Genomic DNA, 24,452 nt, shown 5'->3' with positions numbered 1-24,452 from the left:
CCTGCCGTATTTCCTCGTTCCTAGTCCTTTTCAACCACATTATGATCCTTTGCGATACGTGCAAAATGGCGGACTGACTCGAGGTTTTTGCTGGCAAATTCATCTGAAAGTGAAAGTAAAACCGTTGTATTACTGATAAAAGTGTTCAAGTAGGAATAACACGCAATAACTGTTGAAAGAATGGCGGATAGTGAAGATGAAGAAACTCCCCCGGAGCGGGATGTGAAGGTACATTTTGCTTTCAAATGCTGATCCGTTTTCTGCTGACTGCTGCACAGCGAGCAAAACCAACGTGACAGTTGTCTTACGCCAAATTTATATGCTCAGATTCTTAATAAAATTATCCTGCGTTACAGGCGAACTATACCGGGGTTTATTTCGTCTGCAACGCAGGCTAATTCTTAAAGCAGCAATTGACTCTAAACATAAAACGGAAACGTGACTGCAAAAAAACTCACAATTTCGTTTCCCGCCAGCAAATCGATTTAAGTCCCGTGGAGATTTTCATTTTCATTTTTTAACTATAAGCTGTACACGTTAAACTTAACGTTCTTAATTAAGGTCAATGAACAAATGCTAAGGTTATTTAGTTTATTAATTTTAAATCAATTTTGATTTGTTGTAGGATTTTAGCTTCAAGCAACTGAGAAAAATACGAATGTTTGATGCACCAGCAAGTTTACCCACAGCTCGCTCAAGTTTACTTGCTACTTCAGTCAAATATGGCTTCGTCTTTGTAGGCTGTCCTACAGGTACAACGCTTAATGCACCTATCAATGGTTTGCCCCAGGATGGGGGGGGGGGGGGGCAACCCCAGGGGAATTTGAAATTTTTTGGAAGCCAAAGTTGAATTCCCCTCTCCTGGGCACCTAGTAAATGTCAAATTTCACATATCTCCTCTTAAATTTCTAACCCAGCAGACCATTTTAGATGTCAAAATCCCTACCCTGGGAGAATTTACGATGTCAAATTCCCGTGGGTTGCCCGCCCCCCCCATCCTGGGGCAAACCATTGATAGGTGCATAAATCATGTCAAGCCAATATTTGTATGATTTACTGTGCATTCATTAGCATTTCTGCTACAGTCAGTGACACAAAAATGTTTTATGCTATGTATTGGGATTTACTACTGTAAATAAAGGCCTGGCTATAAATAGCTAGGAAATATTGTTGCAGAAAAATTGGCAAATGTTTCCCAGTTACATGTAGCTGCATGAGAAACAATCCTCGTGTTGCAGAAATATTATTCCTCAGATCAAAAACATTTTGCTTCGCAGATGCAAATTTTGCTTTAGAAACATGTTTTGTGCATGTGGCTAAACTGGGAAGCATTTTCCTCTGCAACAATCTTTCTTAGTTTAGCACGTTTTAAACAAAAATTGCTGCAAAATGGAAAAATTGTAGCAGTCTATGTGCATGTCTTCATTGCACTTTTGAGTGGTTAGCGGAAAAAACTCAGTTAATTCCAACTAATAAATTGTTTACTGTTTAAGCAACATAGCCAGTACATGTTTGTACTTTAAAAAGTTGAAATAGCCCATACTTACATCCCAACTCAATTTTAACTCTTTTATCTAAACAGGAATCAAGGTGATAAAAACTGAAACCATTGAAAGGATTAATGAGTCTGATGAAGGAAGCATGCAGAATATCGGTATGTTTATTTCCTGTATTTTATTTACTGTATATAAGTTCATGTAAATACTGCATGTACAGCTGTAGTAAAGGTGGAAACCCTGTTTTATGAATTTTCCCTTTTAATCTACAAGTTAAAATAAACGATAATAACGAACGACGTTTCGGAGTCGTCATGACACCATTTTCAAGTTCAAAAATGAAAAGAATAAACTGTCAGAAAAAGTTCGCTTAAGATTAACATAATAAAATATGCAATGTCACGCGAATAGTTTGGCTCGGATTGAGTCTGATTGGACATTTAGAGATGGTGACAATTCTCTAATTACTAGCATTTCATGCACTAAACAATCAAACTTATTATGTTAATCTTAAGCGAAATTTTTCTGACAGTTTATTCTTTTCATTTTTGAACTTGAAAATGGTGTCATGACGACTCCGAAACGTCATTCGTTATAATTTATCGTTTATTTTTACTTGCCTATGTATATCAAAACCCTTGCTCATAATCTACAATTTGACATTACTAATGTCTTGTGTGTACTAATTAAGACTTCTCTCTTTTAGTGGGGCACTGTCCATCATCATTCATAGAAATTGGTCATTCTGTTCGGTTTGTTGGTGTAAGCAGTGATGATCTAACCCTGTCTGTCTGCTATGAGAATGGAAATCAAACCATCATGGTACTCTTTGATGTGCCAACCCTTGGAAGTTCTGTAAGTTGAAGTTAATATGATGATCTTACACTCATTTGATTCATAATTTGCATGTTCAATCAGTTACTCTTAAATAAGCTTTGTCACAGACAATGCATCTTTAAAAATTGGCAATTTTTTTCAAGTTTGTCTTTCCGGTAAAAAAATCTATCTCAATCTTCATCAGTCAAAACCATCCTTGTTTATTTTCAGACTTTATTACTCTGTTGGGGTTTTACTATACAGTTGAACCCCGTTATTTCGAATTGTCAGGGGAAACAAAAAATAGTTCGAAATAGCGGGAGTTCGAAATAGCCGATAGTAAATGACTGAAGGGCAAATCCAAGGAAAACAGGTTTTAGTTCAAATTAACGGGAAATTCGAAATAACCGAGTTCGAATTAGCGAGGTTCAACTGTATTAGAAAACCATTATTTTGATATTTCCTTCAATTTCAAAGTAATCAGAAAAAATGACTTAAAATACTGTGACATAGCTCCTTTAATGTGTGTTTCCAGAAATATCCATACTCACTACATGAAAAGTTATTGGAAGCTTCTCACCTGTCTGTCAGACAGACAGTCTGCATTATTTTTGTAAGGCTGAGAATGCATTGGATGTTATAGTAAAGATTCATTGTTCAAAGTCTTTACTTTGTCATTTCAGAACTCTTCAAATGCCAAGTTTGGTGAAATTACTCTAACTAGTGATGCAGGTTTGTAATAATTGTATTTTATTTTACTGAATTCCAGTTACATTCTGTTTATAAGTGTCATAGTTCAATTTTGCCCTTGGTACAATTTGGTAGTTTCCTTTGTTTTGTATTTATCATCTTATATTACCATACATTAAAAGGAAAATACCACCGTGACATTGTACCACTCTTAATACACTCTTTACTCAATCATACGTACTAGAACTCCAGGAATAAGCCACAAGTCTTATCAGGGCTTGAATTTAAGTAAGTATATAGAATTTTGATTAATGAAAATAATGTACACTGGTGTACATTGCTGTACCTCAATCTATTTGCCTATACATAAACATACATGTACACATTTATTCATTTGCCTGTGATCAACTTCTACCAAGGCTGTGCTCTAAGAAAAATTACAAGGAGCCCAAAGGTTCCAAACTATGAGATCCTGGGTGCCCAGCATAAAGCTTACATAAAAGTATGTAAAAGAAATAAGATTATCTGGTCGCCCAAGGACAAAAGTTATTCGCCTGAGGCACCCTGGCACTCGTAGAGCTCAGCCCTGTTCTACAGTCATGTAATGTTTGTTGTTTTGAACTGTTTTTGTTTATGCAGAAGTAAAAGTTGGGAACCTTTTGTGGAATCCTGGTTTTCCTGGTATCTTTGCTGTCTGCTTCAGTTCTGGTTCTGTGACCCTGATGGAGTTGACTGAAACATCAATCAAAACAATGGCATCCCTGCCTGCAAGTGTAAAAGCAAACGCAAGTAAGATAATATTATAGAGTTATTTATTAAAAGTATGGTACTGATCTCTGAGATCTTGTGTACTTTCTGAAAAAAATAAAATATTACATCTTCATAGCTCACTTGTACCTGTAACCAGTGCAAATTATTATTAACATTACTCAGGGATGTAGCTAAGATTTTCAACATGTGAAATTTTCTTGATCATGGGCGGAAATTTTGGGTTGCATTAAACAAAAGATCTACCCAGATGCAGTCTTTTAGTTGGAAAATTTAACTCCTCAGGTGGTTATTTTTTCTGCCTTCATCCTGTTATTTACATCCCTGATTAACTGCTGTTACAAAGTTCATTCCCTTCCATTTTTCATGCTGAAATTGGTCAGATGATAAACACCCAATACCTATACTTGAAGGCAGATTTCCTTCCTGAAAAAGGCACACCATAGGAAAGAATCTGACTTCCTTGCCCCAAGAATCTGATTCTTAGTAATAATTTTGTAGCCAACAAAGGATATTAAAACTTGATTGCATCAGGTTTTCTTATTATAAAACACATTCTCTGAATGTTGTTTGTCTCAACCCCATTTTGTACAGTACACACATTTTGCTAAATTCTTAACCTTTTACAATTACAGTACATGTACTTTACATGTACATTTACCTATGAATTGATTTGTTTTAATTAATGTTTTCTCTAGTTTGTTGGAGTCCTAAAGGCAAGCAGCTGGTTGTTGGCCATAGAGATGGCAGTTTAACACAATATTCACAGGTAAGTAAATGGTAATGACAGTACATACATGTAGCCCACAGAAAGGTCATTACTGCTGACATGTAAGGCTACATGCATCTTGTACCATGCCGTTGATAAAATGTTTGGAAAATCTAAAGTTCTTATCGGAAGCTGGCCAGTCATCAATACACACTGTACATCTTTAAGTCATCTTTGTAAAAAATTCAAATTCATTCTTTACAATTTCTGTGCTTGGCAATCAACAAAATGTATTGTTGGATACTGTTTCTCTTTTCTGGCGATCAGTAAAGGTACTGGGAGGTTCTTACAGTGTATATGTTATCTACAAGACTTTTTTATCTACTCTCGGTCAATCAGAGTAAAGTAACTTTTAACCACATAATTATTTGTATAAATTTGTATTTAAAATCATTCTTATTTATAGGCACTCCAAGTAAAAAGGGAAATAGAATGCCCTGAAATTTTCATTGATGATCCACATTCAGGTAAGCACATGTACAGTGTAAGTTATGTTACAAATGTACGTGTGTCCATGTATAAATACATAGAGCATGTACATGCATGTAGGTAATTGGGCACAATAACTGTGAACAGTTGTACCAAAAATTAATGATTTTCTCCCTACATTGTTGTTATCCAGTTTGGCTTATGGTTTATTTTGATCATGTTTGTATTGACAAAAATATTTTTACCATTCATAAATATTAATGAAAAGGAATTACCGGTACAGTAACAAAGTGCAATGAAACTTTATGTAAACATTTAGTACTATGTACTGTAAAAACATTGCATATGTTTCTCATTTTGGCTTTTTCATCTGTTTTTTTTTTATGTAGTGACAGATCTACTATGGATTACTGCAACACTGTTTGCTGTTGTTTACTCCAGTTTTGAGGAAGGAGACACCCCAAAGTTTCAACTTATTTCCACTCCTGTAAGTCAGAGTTTTTCCACAAACAATTGTCATTCTTGTCCCCAGAGCCGCTTGTCCTTCTTAACCAGCAAAGCATGTGCATGAGAAAAAGCGACTCACATGATTTGATTGGCTAGATATTGCCATGATTAGTGCTACATGTAGATTAAATGATACTGTACATGTATAATATATATTAATTTTATATAATTTTATTTAGTACTAGATACACAATAAGTACTAGATACATGTACATATATATAGCCAGTGTTGTCCTGCATATTCAATAAATTAGTTACATGTGGGAGGCGCGGTGGCCTAATGGTTAGCGCGCCGGACTCCGGAGCGAGCGTTCCGGGTTCGAGCCCTGGCCGGGGGTCACTGTGTTGTGTTCTTGGGCAAGACACTTTACTCTCATAGTGCCTCTCTCCACCCAGGTGTATAAATGGGTACCGGCGAAATAATGCTGGGGGGGTTCCCTGCGATGGACTAGCATCCCATCCAGGGGGGAGTAGAAATACTCCTAGCTGCTTAATGCTAAGGAAACCGGGATAAGCTCCGGCAGTATGCGCCACTTTGGCTCGAAGCTGACCTTTTTTTTTTTTTTTTTTTTAACATGTAATGTACACTTATTTACAATTTGTTGTTCTGTTTATTTTCAGAAAAATGAACCAAGGACCATTACTAACTTTGACGATATCTATTATGTGATGAGTGAGGAACGGCAACCAGTGTTTTATTTCAAAAACCTTGCTGACTGGTGAGGAACATTCATTAACTGTAAAAGCTCTTAATTTATCAATTGATTCTCTTCTTGCAAAGATTGCTTCAAAGCAGTAGATTTTTCTGACTTTCTCAATTCAATCTTGTGGATAATATTTACTTTGAACATCAGTTTGAACGGCAATAATCTTCTTTCAGGTCTATGCTGGTGTCAGCTTGTTCCAATGGGTTTGAAGCTGCTGTGATTGGAAAATATGGAGGAGAGGTACATGTATGAATTAGTTGGATTCTTCAATATTGTTTGCCCTCAATTTTAACCAAGATTTTGTTTTTATAAATTGGTGAAACATCCATATTAATTGAACGTTGCATCTTGTACCGATGAGTTAATTCTCTACTTTCCAGCTTGCATTGAAGAAGGTACAAACTGGCTTAAGATTAAAATTTATGAATAAAATTATTACAATGTAAGCACTGGTTCTCTAGAAGCAAAGAAATGGAATCACACTCAGAGATGCTTCCACTTTCTACATCCAAAGTGAAATAAAATCTGAGAATCGGACAAATAGGAGAATACAGTGTAAGCGGAATATATTAATCTGAGCTGACGCCATTAAAAGCCCTTTATCTTCAATTTAACCTTAATTACTAGCTGTTAATGGTTTTTTACGTGTGCATGTATTTGAACAGGCCTCGACCACCTGGGAAAAGTGGAATTTTGAGGAAACAGGCCGTGCAGAAATGCCTCTGACTAACAACAATGATGAGACGTTTCCCATGGGATTGGCATTTGACTTCACCTCAACCAGACCAATTGCTGTAGGAGAGAAGAACCTTCCCCCTGCCCCAATAATGATGCTTCTATCAACAGATGGTGTCTTGTGCCCGTTTTATATGATAAATCAAACTCCTAATGCTAATGTCAGTATAATAAAAGCCTTGGAGCCTTTGCCGCTAGGAGGACAAAGAAAGCAGATTGTGTCAAGTACTGGTAATGTGTGTCAACCACCTAGGTATACAGTCAGGGGGAACAAGTGCAAGTTGATGGGGACATCACTTCTCAGAGAAGTGACTGAGCCGTGGTTTTTGTCCCAGAAGTTGCTAAGCGAAATGACGACATGTACAGTATTTGCTCGCTTGATTGCTTTTGGGGTACTCGTGAGCACTTACGCTAGTTTTTGATAGGATGGAATCATTTGGAACCTCTTTCAGTGCTTCGGCGAAGATTTGCCAAAACTGGCACTTGTTCCCCCGACCAAAGGCTTTCACATGTGCAGTTGTTATAATTTGAAGGCTTAACTTATTGACTGCACAGTGTGCAACACTCATATATTGATAACATTGAAAAGAAGGAAGGGGGAGGTGCAAGGTGCAATTTAGATAACTCTAAGATTACAAGATGCATGCACAATAAGTTTGCACAATGAACATGTAGTGTGCACAGAATATAGTCTATAAGTTCAAAGAGGTCTTTTAAGTTTCTTGATTCAGTACTACCCAAACTAATATCTGCTGGCTTTAGCTTAACTTTATACTTGGTTGCAATTTTAGGTCCTTCTTCAACTGGTACTGTAGGTGTGGGCCCTCAAGGAAATGTTCCACCTGCACTTAGTACTGCTGGAGACCTTCCTGTTGGTGTCTTTTCATTTGCCGGTGCCAAGCCAGCTGCTTCATCGGCATCTGGTTTTTTGTCATCAGGGCCATCAGGGAACCTCCCTGCTGGTACCTTTTCATTTGCCAGTTCCAAACAACCTGTTTCCTTTTCATCAGGGACTCCAACATCAGCAACACCTTCAAGTGCGGCAGCTAATAGCTTTTCATTTGCCAGTCCCAAGCAAAACATTCCTTTGAGTTCTGGCACTCCCTCATCAGGAACACCAGGAAGCCTTCCAGTTGGTGCTTTCCCATTTGGTCCCCCTAAACAAACTGTTTCTGCACCTGGAAATGCCCCTGGCAGTGCCTTTTCATCAACCAACCAGAAGCAATCAGGGTTAATAGCTGCATTTAAACCTCCTGCACCGTCCCAAGTCCCTGCAACAGAATCAGGGAAGCCCTTAGGGAGTACTCCACAGCTTGTCAAACCTACACCCACCAGTCAAACACAGCCTGTTAATCCTGGACTGCCATCTTTTCAAAAACCTTCACTGGCCACTGCAGCTACTGTTAAAGCACCAAGTCAAGCACAGGTAGAAGTATACAGTGTAGCACAATGTATTTTTTTAAATGTAGTTGCACTGCTCCTCTGGTGCCAGTTCTAAGACCATTATACTTCTAAGTGTTTTTTGTTACCACTGTCTGCACTGTGTCTGATCTGCTTCAAACAAATACTAACTGGCTTGAATTTGCATCATGGTGCAGGCAATTGCCACATGATCTGTAGGCTTTCATTTCTTCTCAAGCCAAAACTAAATTATCGATAATTACATCTAACTGTTAATGTGATACCTTAAACATGCCAGGTGATGCATGCACATTTAAGCTACTGTGTCTGCCTTTATGACAGACTTTTCACCTGACTCATATTTGCAACAAAAAATAAATCATTGATGAAGTTTAAATACTGGGAAGATCAAAATTTTAGATGCGGCCAAGTTATGTCACTTAAAATCTGTGCGCTGATCATGAGTTCGCATGTAAAAAAGGTGTTCTAAAAATTTCATTATAGGACCTCAATCTTGGAAGTGGTCAACCAAAGACAATCTCTTCAGTTCCTTCCCAGTCGGCAGGCCAAGACTTGTTGGCACAACCAAAGCCAATGCCTGCCAAAGCTGTTGTGACCAGAGCATCTGGTACAAGAAAGGAGCTGTATAATGAAGAGAGATCAAGATTGCCAGAAACAAAATCTACTCCACTGGGTTTAAAATTACCAGGCCAATCAACTGTCACAGAGGGTGCAAGGCAAGAACCTACCAAAAAGGTACATAAGAGATGTACTTTGTTCATTTGTTTGTAAGCATCCATGTAGCCCATCGGAAGAACACCATATACATTTATTATGTATTTTAGTTTCCTTCCCTCCCTTCCTCCCTCTTCTCCCTCCCATCTTGTCCAATACAATAGCTGCTATTGTGTAGGGAAGAAGTTTTACAAGCCAACAACTTGAGTGGATCATTTTAACATTGATTACTTGACATGCCTTTAAAAACAATCTAATATTTAGATGTGTTTAATTTTATATCTGGTTTAAAATTAATTTTTTCAAACCAGTTTGATTTTTATTTTTCATTGTCTCATAATCATTGTTGTAATCTGAAACAAAGGAAAATAAAAATAACAAGTTTGAAAAATTTTAACCCAAGGATAAAATTTAATCACAACAGATGCAAACCTGGTTTTTTAATGAATATAGATAATGTGACTTAAAATCAAGTGTAACTGAACTGTTTCTGTCTGTTTTTTTTTTAATTTATAAATTTTAAATAAAATTTTCATTTCTTTTTTCATTGCTATAGAAACTAGAACATGGCCGTAATGATGTGTCTATATCTTATTTTTCATTTTAGTGTCGATATATTTTTTCAATGCTTTATTATTGTTTCTTTGTCAGACTGTTCAAGTTTCAAAGGGCAATGTCATTGAGGCGTCTGTGTCGGAAAATATCCAAGAAGCGGTAATTGTGGCTTAACTCTTTGTTCTTTAGTGTTTACATTTATTGCTTATGTTTCAAGTACATGTTTACAGGGGGATTTTTGTGTGTACTCAGTTGTGTTGTGACTTTCATGAATGCTTCAGCCTTTAAACTGTCTCCTTCCAAAATTAATACACTGACCACTGTTACATGTCATTATTAATTTGTTTACACTGATGCACGAATTACCTATACTTGAAAAACTAAAACTGTTTGCAGGACAGAAAGGAGAGGTTGGTTGATTGGTTAAATTGGTCAGTCAGTCAGTACCTTGGTTGTTCAGTTGACCAATTCATCAACTGAATAATTGACCATTTTAACAATTAATTGGATTCATTGCTTGTGTAATGGTGCCCAACCAATTGACTGTCTCTTGGATGAACGGATGGAGGGGCAGGCAGACTGATAAACAGAATGATGGACAGACTAATTTTTGTTTCATAGTTATTTTTGCTTGCATTTGTTTTAGATTAACCACTTCAACAAAGAGATGGCAAAGTTACATGATAATGTGAAAAGCATGCAAACGAACTGCTGCCTTACAGAGGATAACAAGGATTTAGCTTCTTTTAAAAAGACAACAGATGAGATTGGTCGAACATTGGCAGAAATCAAAACAGCAACCAAGGTTTGTGAAAGTAACTTGATCTACAGTGTTTGTATGGGAAACAAAAGGGAACCTTCTCAATAAGGTGTCATGTATTCTAATTCAGTAGTCTCTTACGGGAAAAATGGACTTTGTTTCTTGTAACTGTTCATTTGGAACAAACTTTTAGCTAAGTGCTCATTACTGTATGTTAGAGTTTCTGGATACTTTAAATATGCAAATTGAGTAAGAATTGAACTTTTCTGAGATGCATTTTGTTGTCTTTGAGAGACAATAATGTTTGACATTGACTATTGATTTGCTCGTTTAAAAAGTCAAACACAGTAGTGGTCAATCTTGTACATGTAGTAGCAAGAAAAATTCCTGCTCTGCCATCCAATACAGACATCGCCCTGCTACTACTGTAGCTGTGTAGATTTGTACTGACTGTAAAACTAATTTGCGTGTAATATAATTATTCCATTTTGTGGAATTTTGTCCATTTCCATTCTCTCAAACATGACAGGATCAACAAAAGGATATTGATGATGAAAAAAGAAAACTGTTTGAAGCATTTGAAATGCTTGAAGATGCCAGGTATGTTGATTATTATAAATAACTTGCCACAAATCCTGACCAGTTTAAACCTATTGTGCATGGTAAAGGTAATGTTATTCATGATCTCCTTTTTGGTAAGATTTTGGAACTACAAGGACATACATCATGTACATGAAGACAGGAGCAGAAAATCTTAAATCTAAAATCCAAATCTTCTGTGTGTATAAGTATCACAACTGATGAGAGAAATTCCTGGTCACGAAGTGATCTTTGGAATTGGTCTATAAACTGAACACTTACTTTACTCACAAGTTTTATAAGCTTTTGTACTTTGTTTGAATAACACTGAATTCCCTGAACCATTTAAGCACATGATAAAATTTTCTTCCCTTTTGTGGATTTAACAACAACATCAATGGCCATCATTCAGTCCATTACATGTAGTTTTTTATATAAATTTTGTCATTTTTGAATAGTAAATTGTGCAAAGTAGCATTTCATAAATTCTTTTTTTTTACCTCATAGGATCAGACAAGAGAAGAAGAGTGACCCAAGATATGTTCAGTTATTGAAGGTGCACTAAAATTTGTATGCAATATTTATTGAACTGTTTAAAGTTTAACAGAGTGTTAATTGCATAAGAATCTGCATGATGCCTAAGTGACATTGTTTTCTGACTTGTAGTCATGTACATGTATGAACCATGCCGGCATGTGACAGTCACAAACTTTACATTTGTATGTCAAATTTTGTGTTGTATACGTTTATAATGATGGTATTGAGTACCTTGTGCTCCAGTAAACTATTTAAACCACAGGCGGCCCAAGCTCTCTATCAGATTACCTTTGGACGTGACTCTTGCTTACGAGCGGTGTTGTGTTACAAAGATTCGATTTATAAGGGTTTGTATGGGAAACAACGGCCCAGGGGGGGTACTTGCAGTATACATGACGGGGGGGTCCGACGGAGCTTCATATTGCGAACCCAAAAAAATACATGAGCCTGAAATTTTACACCCAAAAAAATACCTGACATCAAAATTTTCTACCCCAAAAAGTACAAGACCTAGCACCTCTATACTGATTTATTCAATAAAACAGACTTTAAGACCTAAAAAAATATATGACAGATCTCTTGACCCAAAAAAATACAGAGGGTGTAAATTTTCAACCGAAAAAAATACGTCGGGACCTCCCCGTCATGTATACTGCAAGTACCCCCCTGGGAACAACGGTTTTGCTTTAAAAGTAAAAAAATGTATATTTTGTGAACAAAGTTGACTTACTCTGATTCGTTGTTTCATTCTTTGTTGTCTGCCAGATTCTCAGGTCGATACAACGCGTTTTCGGCGCGTTATCGTTATTTAGGTGTCCACTGCTAAAATAAAGACAAGGCTGTACACTGATTTCCGGAGTGCCCGCCGCTCGAAGCGAATAAATCCTCTGAAATTATAGTCCTGTCGACCCAATTCCTCCACAGAATCAAAGAAGAGATGTTGAAGTTCCATGTCTGTTCACTTGATTCGCAATTCTGCGCTCAAACGCCTTCGCTACGAAAGCTTTTTTCCGAAATTGCTTCACTTCACAAATTCGAAATAGCCGCGTCCAAACTGGCGTGGACGTTCTCGTGGTTGGGTGACTATAATTAACCCGACAAGGGTGGACAGCATCGATTTGTCGCCGGTGCATGGCTGTCAACAAATCGATGCTGTCCACCCCCATCGGGTTAAGTATAGTCACCCAACATGCTATGCGAACCACGAGAACGTCCACGCCAGTTTGGACGCGGCTATTTCGAATTTGTGAAGTGAAGCAATTTCGGAAAAAAGCTTTCGTAGCGAAGGCGTTTGAGCGCAGAATTGCGAATCAAGTGAACAGACATGGAACTTCAACATCTCTTCTTTGATTCTGTGGAGGAATTGGGTCGACAGGACTAATTTCAGAGGATTTATTCGCTTCGAGCGGCGGGCACTCCGGAAATCAGTGTACAGCCTTGTCTTTATTTTAGCAGTGGACACCTAAATAACGATAACGCGCCGAAAACGCGTTGTATCGACCTGAGAATCTGGCAGACAACAAAGAATGAAACAACGAATCAGAGTAAGTCAACTTTGTTCACAAAATATACATTTTTTTACTTTTAAAGCAAAACCGTTGTTTCCCATACAAACCCTTATAAATCGAATCTTTGTAACACAACACCGCTCGTAAGCAAGAGTCATGTCCAAAGGTAATCTGATAGAGAGCTTGGGCCGCCTGTGTTTAAACTTTTACAGTGAACTCCTTCTAAGCCCAATTGTTTGATCATTTCCATACCATTTCTATTTCATAGTCTAGAGCTCTGGACCCGTTGAATGCAAATAAGATGAGAGTCATCAGAAATCTGCACCTTTATTTAGATAAAACTCTTAGGTAAGTAATCGTTAGTAGTTCTTATTGAGGAATGATTTGACTTGGCATGTGGATGAGATAAGGTGAGATGAGATTTAGCATGATTAGACCAACATGTGATGGATTGCGATGGGATGGGATGAAATGGAATCCATGGGATGGCCGGATAGGAAATAGTTGGTCCCCATTGCCATCATCCAATAAAATTATGTAATACTATGTAATTATCATTACTTTACATATGTTTAGGGAAGTGAACATGGTTCTTGATGAACAGTGGAACAAAGAAAATGAACAAAAAAGGTAAAAGAAGTTTTTTTTACTGTTCATTTAAACTGGAATGGCAGTCCTGCTTGCAATTTGGGAGCATACTCTGATCTGACGGAAACTGTTGCACATAATTACAGCTACATAAATGGGGATATTATTTCAAACAGTCAATAAAACAACACTACTAAGAGTAACAGGCCCACGATCAGGGCTCAAAATCGTGGGCTAACAAGGATAAGTATCTTAATAAGAACTACTGCAAAATTTACAGTGTATGCTAATCTGAGAGTTACTTTGACAGATCCATTCAACGTCCTGCTTTGGATGAAGTTTACCAGACTTTGAAGGTCCACCACAAAATTGCACAAGATCAAGTAAGGCCAGAGTTAATCCCCAATTCTTGTCAATTAGTTTGTTATAATATTTATTTAAGTAAATTCTTATTCTTCCTGACTGCCACATATTGTATTATAATTATCATGCAACAAAAATATGATGTATTGATTGGACCTTTAAGGCAGTAAAGTTGGAACAAATCACACAAGATATGAAGAACCGCAAACTGTTGTCAACTACCTGGCAGAGGAGTTCAGTTCATACAGCAAGTGCAAGGTATCTGAACTGTAAAACCCATTACCGTACCCAAATTCCCAAGCGGGATCTACTGTCCTGTCCAAATTTTTCGCTTTTTAATTCAAATTTTGATTTTGAAGATGAAGAGAAGAAACTCCAAACAAATGAGTGAAAACAATGTCAGAGGGGGAGCTTGATAGAAGTGTCGAAGATCAGAAAAGTATTAATACAAGCAGGTCAACACAGTTTGCCGTAGGTACCTGGCAAGCACGGCTTGAACAGAGCGATTCTGTTGAGGTCGAGAAAAAAGCCATTGAAGTTTACATAAAACAAGAACTATCCCAGCTTTTAAAGCAGTTTTACTTGGAAATATGCATGGCATATTTCCAACCGTCTTCATGGAAAACCATTCAACCATTCAATATGCACGGCATATTTCCAACCGTCTTCACTGAAAACCATTCAACGCAGTCTTGACCCGTATTTGCAGGAAAAAATGCCTGATTCTCCATCATTCGTGATGAGCAAAAAAAAAAAAAAAAGCCCTCGGCGCAAAAGTCAAGCTTCTGAAGAAGTCTGGGAAAGGCAATAAGCCAAGTGCCACTCAACTCAACTGTTGTCCGCTGAGATGATTGAAAAGATGTGGGAGAAACAAATCCTCGGAAACATGACGTGAAGCACTCACCAACGCTTATTTCTTAAATATTAGTCAACACTTTGGGTTCCGTGGTCGCCAGGAGCACCACCAGCTGAAGTTTGGTGATTTTAAAATCTTCTCCACAAGTGCTGGAAAGTACGTCGAGTGGTCAGTGGAACGACTAAGGAAAATTTCAGCAAATGAAAGGAAGTTCAATCCCAAAATGTGGGCCACCAACCACAAAGAAAAATGCCCAGTGATGCTGTTTGAAGAATACATTGCTCACCGACCAAGTGAAATGTGCCTCCCAGATTCGCCGTTTTGGTTGGCAATTAATTACAAGCCATTAAATGGAAAGCTTCTGAAAAACCAGAAAATGGGGATTAACAAAATCAATGGCCTCATGAAAGCAATGATTGAGAAGATAATCTGATAGAAACGGCCAAAAGTACACAAATCACAGCAACAGGAAAACCCTCATTACCAGGCTGCTGAAAAACAACGTCGAGCAGTCAGATATTGGCCAACTAAGTGGACATCGCAATGTTCAAAGCCTCGACAGTTATGCCTCAACCCCCGAAGAAACACAAAGGAGAATGTCATATATGATAAGCAAATTCAAGCAATGCTGGCCGAATCCCACAGTTGTGCTATACGCGACCAGTTCGCAGAATTCCTTGAATTCCAGTGCAAGTGGCCTTCTTTTGGTGCAAGGTTTGAGAGTGCTGCCATTACTGTCAGCTTTAACTCTGGTTCTCTCCTCCAACTGAACATTTTTGAAACTGCTGAGGCAAATATCTGAAGCTTTCTTGTCATATGTATTTTTTAACATTGTGTGTTTGTTAATTCCCACGAGATGAGATTTTCTTTTCTTCGGAACGCACTGTAGTTTCCTCTTTACCAAATGACAGTGATGTTTTGCAAGACGGATTTTAAACATTTTGGAACCACAATTTGTCATTTTGTTTGCTGGATATAACTTAAAATACAATTTTTTTTTTCATTCATCACTTCTACCGGTATTTTTCGCGCCTGGGCCACACGATAGAACGCCTGGCAGATTTCATTACAGTTCCTACTAAAAATAACACAGGATTTTGGGCTGAATTTGGGTACGGTATATACATGTACCTAATCCTACCTTTTTGGTAAGCTTCAGCAGCATATCAGGCTCGTTTTGTCTCGCCATGGGTATTTAGGCGAGACATAGTCGAGCCAAAATTCCAACCATGGCTCGATCAAACTCGCCTGATAAGCCGCCGAAGCGTAGCAAAAGGGTACGATTAGGTATAAGAATCAATCAATACAGTTCTTTATGTTAAATTTGTTTGTCTTTTAATTTGATTTGCTATGAAAACCCGTATTATCATTTGATGCATAACTATTAGTTTTTGTTTCAGGGATGACTTGTCATCTTTGGGTGATCCTTTTGCTGTGACGAAACAAGATGTAAAATCGCCAGTCAAAAATGTTTCAGGTACAACATAATTGTGTACTGAAGGGTCCAATATCTGATAGTCTTTTCCCTGTGGTCCTTCTACACATATACTAAATACATACACAATGTGTCCCTCTGATTACTTCCTGGTTGATTGGGTTGTTGTTGTGCAGTCATGTGGTCCGCTGCTGTTCTTGTTTTTGTTCTTTATTGCTGTTCAGTTGTTGTTCTCACGTACTCTCTTTCCAGCAAATAACTCTAGCTGACTTCGCCCCCCCCCCCCCCCCCACCCGCAAAAAAAAGAAAACAAAAAAGAAATCAATTTACAGTTGCTGCAGTGTTTTTGGTTCCAATATCATCCTAACTGCATTCTATACACCCGAATGCAATTGTCCATCCTTCAAAACTCCATATTGGTGATGATGATATGGTTTGAGTCTTCAATACAAGTTTACAACTAAACCACTGGGTATCTAATTTTGGGTATCCTGTTATTATACAGCCCCGATATCTCCTCAAAAGCAAGCTCAGCTGAGAAGCATGTTCCAGAAACGAGGGAATACCCCAGTGAGAAGAAGCATGATTTGTAAGTTAATGATCACTTCCGCTTTAGCTGGTACTTTTGTTGGTCGCAAATCCAATGTCTTCTGCGCTGTTTGCAAGTTTATGACAACCTCGTCTTCCAGGAAATCACTGATTTCAACATTGCAAGAGAAACCAAGAATTATGAGTAGAGTATACTTAAAAAAAAAAAAAAAACATTACCTTTTGCAGTTCCGACTGCTACAGGACTTCAGTACATGTACACGCAACTGTGCAAAATCTAGTGGACTGAGTATTGTGTAAGAATCAGAGACAATAAACATAAGCAAGATTGTAATTTTGAGCTCCATCTTTGCTCATCTTCCAATTACATGTCATATCCTTTTCTCTTGCAAGGCTTAAGGCTCTAACTGCTAAACTACTTCTTTTCCAGTTCCCAGAACTGTTACTAAGACACCCATAGTCAAACAAAATAGATCTGAAGTGCCATTCTTCTCCTCGACACCAGCCGTAAAGCCAGGTGATACAGCAGAAGGATCTAAAGGCAGCTTCAGCTTCGGTGTTCCTATTCCAGAACAAAACGAGGTGTCTGACAGTGATGGAAGTACTTCAGAAGAGTCTCAGGAGGAGGAATCTAGCGAGGAGCAAGAGCTTGAACAATGGAATGTAATTCACAAAGCCTCTTCAAGTGGATCAGGTCCTTCAGGTCCTGGGGTAACATCGAGTTCAAAAGGAGGTTTCAGTTTGGGCAGTGCACAGGATAAAGCTGTTTTGGTGAAGCCATCTCAGCCAGTGCGGATCACAGTGGCTGCTGACACCTCGCAAACCAAGTCCATCCCACAGCTTGCTGTAGGTGGAGCATTTGCTGCAGTTGAGAAATCTGGTGGTGGCGGCATTAAGCCACCTGGATCACAAAAAACACCAGCAGAACCAGCTAAGCCACCGAGTGGTCTTTTCCTTCCTACAGCCAAGGCACAGGTGAAACCTTTATTATTTTATTTGCAAATGTTGCCATGTTTTGTTAAACATAATGTCCTGCAAATAAACAAAGGGTGGTCAGACTGTATGGGAGTTGCACTCTCCGGGTAATGGGCTCCTGGTTAAAATTATTCGTAATGTGTTATCAAGAGCATGTAAAATTACCCCATATTATCTTTGCTTGAGGGAATGCTTTCATTTGAGAACTACTTACGGGGAGGTTCTGCTTAAAGAATATCTAGTATGACCCTCTGTTGGCCGGTTTGCTTTGTTTTCTTTTAACAATTTGTCTAAGACAACGTTTTGTCTTAACAGCCCTCCCCTTCTGCAGCTGCAAGTGACTTTATTCCAAATGTGAAGGTTATCAGCACAGAAACACCTCCCAACATTGCTGCAGCCATGGCTGCCATGAGCAGAGCCAGTGCAACTCAGGGTGCTGTCCAGTCAAGCAGTAATCTCGATCCTTCAGCAAGCATTGAACCAGTAACACTAGTGACTTATAAGCCACAAACACAAGGTGGTGCACAAGCAAAGGACTATGATGCAGGAAACAATGCTGCCAAGGCCATTGCAAATGCAGCACTGATGGCAGCCACGGCTGAAGCCCAAAAGCCTTCCACAAAGCCGCAGAGTAGCACAGAATTCATCTTCAAATCTACAGACAGTGGTAAGCCTGGTCCGCCTGTGGTGACCTTCAAGCCACCATCCTCTTCACCACAAACATCCGAAAGTGCATCCAAGGTTACTGCAGCTCCTAATGTCACTGTAAATCCCACACAAGTCTTCAAACCTGCATTTGCACCAGCCGTGCCTAGTCCATCTACAGCTTCCAAAACTGGTGGGTTGCAGCAGTCCCTCACAGCAACACAAGCTGCTGGCTCTTTCAGTCAAATGTCAACCTCCAGTGCCCCATTTAGCTTTGCTCCTCCAGCTGGCGGTTTGTTCAATTTAGGATCTTCCTCTGGGACTGCCGCTTCAACACCAAGTGCGTTCAGTTTCAGCAGTAAGACTAAAGATGCAGTACCCAGCCAGATTCCTGCAGCAAGTGTTGCCGCACCCAATACTGCCAAACCAGTGACTACCCCCTCTGCACCAGCTGTAGGCATCACACCAAGCGCCAGAGTGAGCAGGAATTTATTTGCAGACGGGGATTTAACCTCTCCAACAGTCTCAACAAGTGGGGAACAAGATACTAAGCCGGAAGACAGCAAGGATGCAGTGAAGGCAAGTAAAGGAATATGATATGTGTTACTTTTTAAACCTTCAATCTCCGGGCCAGCCGTCACAAATTGAAGTAAGCGTATCACAGAGATGAATGCACCTTCCCATATATTATTTGACGTAAAAATAGTAGAACAAATTTTGGGACTTAAAGAGTCAATTACTGCCTTACTATAACCCATTTATGTTGTCAGGAAGTTACTAAGTAAGTTAAATCTAATGTCTTTGTACTTTGACAGATCGTGCAAGTAACGACTGCAACTCCATCCACTGCTAGTTCCAGTGGAATTGCAACCCCGGCGACAGCAACAACAGGATTTGCATTTTCTGCTCCAACCTCAAGTGGTGGAGGGTTCTTTAAGAATCTTAATCTTTCTTCACCTAGCAACGTGGGTTATGTTTTTGGCACTGGCGATTCAGGCAGTAATCCTCCCAGCATCTTGGGTGCTTTAATGCGCTCATCTACCACAGGAAGTGCTACAGGCAACACGAGTAATTTGTTTGGTACAGCTCCCACGTCAGTTTCTAACGATGCAGCATCTCCATCTACTACACTATCGAGTCAGGGTCCTCTGCCTTCTAAAGGGACTCCAACTGAAAACAAAGATACCAGCACCACAGCATTGACGTCACCACCTGGTGTTGGCGCATCCGCTAATGCAGGAGGCATTTTTGCACAGGCTCTGTCAGAAAGTAGCAAGCCCAGCATGTCGCCTTCTACAACTGCAGCTAGCACGTTGCCTGCTACTGGAAGCATCGTTGGTGCTCCAGCCTCAACAACTGCCTCTGCACCAGGGGGTGTATTTGGCCTGTCACTTGGTGGTGCTAAACCTGACACCACAGCTCCTTCTACCACTGTAGCCGCAAGTAATCTGCTCAGTTTATCAGCTGGTTCTGGACCGTCTGCCTTTTCCGCCACAACCACTGCCACTCCATTCTTTCCCGGTATCAGTCCAGCTTCCACAAATACCTTGGCACCAACTGGAAGTACCCTATTAACAACTGTCTCACCACCCACTACAACAATTACCGAAACGACTCCAACGCAGGTTTCATCGACCTCAGCCCCAGGTACAGGTGGTCTGTTTAGCAAAGACATGAGCACCCCAAGTGCTTTTGGTGTGGTTGCAAGTACAACGAGTAGTGGCATTGGCTCTTTGGGGGCTCCTTCAACAACTGGTGCTGGCAACCTGTTTGGGGCATCAACATCTACTGCCTTTGCACCCACACCCGTGTTTGGAACATCAAGTGGCAGCACCTTTGGAGCCCAGCCTTTTAGTTCTCCTGTAAGCAGTCAAGGCAGCGCTTTTGGTTCTGCACCAGTATTTGGGTCACCAACCACAACAGCTGGAGCTGGAACAGGGTTTGGTTCATCTACAACTGGTCAGACATCGTTTGCACCAGCCACCAGTACTGGGTTTGGTGTTGCATCAAAGCCAACTGAAAATGGTAAGAGAGGATCCTAAAGCCGGCGACACACTAGGCAATTTTATTCGCTGATTGTGGCGAGTTTGATCACCAGCAAATGCCGGATATCGGGGATTTTATACCCAAGTTGTGGTGATTGGCAAAAATTAAAATTGCTGCACCGGTCACACTTGGCGGCAATCGGCGAATAAAAGTGTCAAGTGTGTTGCCAGCTTAAGTCTGGTAAGGTATAAATAGGACAGGTGATCATGTACATTTGTACCATAGAAAGATTGAAGCTGTGTTTGTTAATGTGAGTTCTAGTTTTACATCCGTGTGTAACCCTTCTATGTGACCATCTGGTTGAAAGCTAACAAGAAGAACATGAGCTTCCATGCGGTGCTGTTTATTTTTCAACATGTTTTAAACTGGAGTTTCTGCATAAACACCTTGAGAACCATTTTTGTTAGATTTAACTTGGCTCCTTACAATTATTGATACCAGCGATCTGGCTACTGGGCCATCTGGGTAGCTTAGAATTGCCAGTTAGCAGTGTGATTCACAATATAAATGTGCCTCTTCCCATGCTCTCTTTTAGTAGTCATACTTGTTTTTAGCCTTAGGATTTGGATTTGGTGGATTTGGTTTAGGAGGACAAGCCAGTTCACAGGCTAGTAAAACCAATCCCTTTGGCGTCACTCAAGGATTTGGAGCGGCGACTACTACGCGTGAGTACCTGTTTTGTTGATATCTGTTTTTTGTTTGTTTTGGTTTTGGCGGCTCGGGCAAGGTAACTTAGCTTTAAGGGGTATGTGGTGCTAAAGTATCAGAGCGTTGGGGAATTATTCACAGAAAGGAATTTTTTTAAGCAGCCATGAAATTTCTTGGTTTTCTACCATAGAGTCTTCATTGTTTGGTGGAAAGTCTGGAGCGGATGTATTTAAGGTTAGTAAAATTAACTGGAATAAGTGTGGTACCATAAGGTGAGCCAATCAAGTCTGCAAAGATTTTCATATAGTAGGAGTTTAGTTTTAAATGTCAGTAAAGCTTATGTCATATTAGAGCCGTGTGGTTGATGCCGAGCTGTTGATTTTATTTGCTTTATGAACTCTTTATTATCTAAATACTGTATAGATGTGACAAGAGTTACTGTTAGTATTCCAGTGATTTAGTATTTTAGGTACGTTTTTATCTTCCCTGGTGTTTTAGTATTACATGAGTTTGCCCTGCGAGTAACTGCTTTACTGGTGTTAAAAAGGGGATATCTTGATCATGAAAAACCAAAATTGCTGATATTTTGTTCCTATTGTTTGGTTTCCAGGTGACTGATTCGTCGAAGCCAGTGTTCGGGAGTGGTCCATTTTCCCAATCTGGATTTGGATCCCAGTCCTCTGGTGGATTTTCCGGAGGCTCGTTCACTGCACAAGGTGGTTCCGTGGCTGCTTCTGGTTTTGGCTTTGGTGCTTCATCACCCTCTGGTAAAACATTGCTGTAAATTGCATTGTTTTTCCTTCGTTTTTTTGTTTCTTTTCGCCTCAGAGCTAACAAACAATATAGTGTAATGTCAAGCAATTTCAGGCTAAATACCTGCCTAGGATGGCGAGTTTTCTTTGGGCTATGTGCTTCGAGCTTTCAGAGTTGCTACGGTCAGTGAATAGTCAGGGAAAAACAATTTCACGGTCTGGGAAAAGTCAGTGAATTTTTGCAAAAAGTCAGGGAAAGTCTTAGTTCTTGTCAGAGTGAGTGAAAAGTCAAGGAATTCAAATGCCATGCGTTCAAAATCCCGTAAAAAACGTTAAGAGATCGAAAATGAAACGAAGAATATTGATGGTCTGAAGAAGACGCTGAGGCAAATGTAATTGGCTTATTTGATAATTCACTTAATGCAAGGTCAGTGAAAATTGTTTTTAGGTCAGTGAAAAGTAAGGAAATGTTTTGGTCCTAAAGAGTGGCAACCCTGTTTTAAAAATCAGTGATAACTGAAAAGTATTTTTGTCTTCCGCATATGACTTGATTCTCTTTTCACGGTACCACAGGGTTCGGCTCACCACAGCCCTTTGGTTCACCTTCAGCTGGAGGGTCTGTGTTTGGCGGTGCACCTTCATTCGGTTCTGCTCCTGCATTTGGAGGTGCTCCTACATTTGGTAGCTCTCCTCAAGGAGGCCTGGGCGCTAGTCCATCTGGAGGGTAAGTGTCAAATTGTCCTGTCTTTTTTGGGAGAGGAAATGGACAAGCACCTCGTTGCTCTTTGCTCATCTGCCCTCCATGTGGTCGATCAGCACCTATTTTTACTCATACGCATGTTATTGTGGTTGGTGCTTGCCCTATCACCAGACTAAATTGCACTGCAGCAGGATGTTAAGAAAAGCCGCTGTTATGGTACATTGAAAACAAAAAAACGTGTAACTGACATGTCTGCTTTTTTAGGGTCTTTGGAAGTGCGACGTCTGGCGGATTTGGGCAGTAAGTACCTTTTCATATGGTATTTTACACTGCGCAATTAAACAGTTAAAAGCAAGAGAACGTTATGTCGATGAACTCGCCCACCTCACCCAACTTGCTCATGACAAAGACATTGAGGAGAGTACTCCTAAAATTGACATGGTATACGACCCTTTAACCTGCAAGCTTTAGACATTAACTTTTTAGTAGAGGAATAGTGCCAATTGGCCGGTTGATTAAGCCTAGTCTAGCAGTTACTGTGTTTGAAACCACGCAATTGTTTTGATCTGCAGGTCTCAAGGCAGCCCTACATTCGGTACCTTGGCAACCCAGTCAAACCTTCCATCATTTGGTGCTGTGGCTGGTATGTCCGGAACTCAAGGGTTCGGTGGTATACAACAACCACAGCAAGCTCCCCCTACATTTGGCTCGTTCGGTGGCGGGGGCTCGCAGTAAGTAGAAACAACTTCAGAAGAACTTGTCTTTAAAACTAAAAATCGGGATATGTTAACCTACACTGTACATCTGAGGAAAAAAAATTATTTGTACTCTATTGTCTCGAAGAAATTCAGTGCTCCAATATTTTTTTGTAAAATTTTAATAGGCATGTTTCAAGGGTTAACCAGTCAGTGTACTCCAGTTGTGATAAGCGCTGTACGTCTCATAATTTTGATACCAATTGATAATCTTAGAGGAAAATATTATTATATCACAAAAAATTCTCCCTGCCGAAATGATGTAAAACGTATGTAAACCAGCAACGTGGATTTACATGCTGGTTTTGTGAGTAAACTTGTTAACTCGGTTAAATCAAAGATTGTACATGTTGGAAAATTTGGTGAACTTTTTTCATGTCCACCATAGGCCGTTTTACGGATATCGACTTTGCCCCCTTCGCATCCTATAATATATATTTTTTCTTTTATTATGGTAATTGCAGAATTATCACAATAAAAGAATAAATCATTTCAATGAGCATGCGAAGGGGGCAAAATCATTATGGCCGCCGTATCCGTAAAACGGCCTATGACATCCTATATCATATACTTTTTTGGCTTTCAGAGTAATTTTGTGCTATTGTTCGTTTCTTTATAGGAGCCCCAGCGGTGCTTCTTTCGGACAGTGGAGGTGACGCGACTGGACTTCATTCATGGCCGACTATTTCGGATAAATATTTAGCATTTGCAGTTTAGAAGCTGCTTAGAGAACAATTTCCATCAAATCGATAATTGTAGTTCGTTGCGTGAACGACTATACCAAACTGTAAGTTGTTTAGGAGCAAAGTATGTTGTGAATAACCGCTGTCAACACTGGTTTGTTGTCGCTGCTGCTGCTGTTGTTATCATTGTAATAAATCAAATTTAAGATTAAAGAGTTTACTCCAATTTAATCACTCCAAGAATAACAATTTTTCTCCTTTATTAAAAACTGCAAGATTTGTGAAAGTACAATCGACAATGCCGGAAAAAGGCTGCATATTAAAATGATTCATTTTATATTTACATTATTGACTCGGAATATTTATACAAGGTTAAACAAATTTTTCCCTTCCGTTAATCGAAAGTGTTCGATTGATAAAGTCATATTCTTTTACATACACTGTACAGTAGGTATCGCCACCCCA

The 24,452-nt window shown here is 39.4% G+C and overlaps 1 protein-coding gene across 1 annotated transcript; it reads left to right on the top strand.

Moving 5' to 3' along the window:
• The first annotated feature begins 38 nt into the window (after positions 1-38).
• LOC144633085 (uncharacterized) lies at positions 39-24,332 on the top strand. The gene is made up of 34 exons (XM_078491867.1): positions 39-228; positions 626-752; positions 1,583-1,654; positions 2,203-2,351; positions 2,996-3,044; positions 3,642-3,791; positions 4,469-4,539; positions 4,946-5,006; positions 5,358-5,455; positions 6,097-6,194; positions 6,356-6,422; positions 6,848-7,148; positions 7,709-8,343; positions 8,823-9,074; positions 9,705-9,767; positions 10,255-10,413; positions 10,898-10,968; positions 11,455-11,503; positions 13,261-13,340; positions 13,569-13,622; positions 13,891-13,963; positions 14,107-14,201; positions 16,200-16,276; positions 16,740-16,823; positions 17,214-17,758; positions 18,074-18,982; positions 19,219-20,428; positions 21,004-21,114; positions 21,288-21,331; positions 21,708-21,864; positions 22,423-22,573; positions 22,814-22,849; positions 23,122-23,280; positions 23,924-24,332. Exons 1-34 carry the CDS (start codon positions 181-183, stop codon positions 23,958-23,960), a joined length of 6,342 nt encoding a protein of 2,113 aa, XP_078347993.1. The 5' UTR covers positions 39-180; the 3' UTR covers positions 23,961-24,332.
• The last annotated feature ends 120 nt before the right edge of the window (positions 24,333-24,452 follow it).

Source organism: Oculina patagonica, chromosome 1 (genome assembly GCF_052425735.1).
Source record: "Oculina patagonica isolate OP01 chromosome 1, crgOcupat, whole genome shotgun sequence".
NCBI classification, from domain to species: domain Eukaryota; kingdom Metazoa; phylum Cnidaria; class Anthozoa; order Scleractinia; family Oculinidae; genus Oculina; species Oculina patagonica.
The sequence above is the reverse complement of the archived record's forward strand: the minus strand, read 5'-3'. Positions and strand labels throughout refer to the sequence as shown.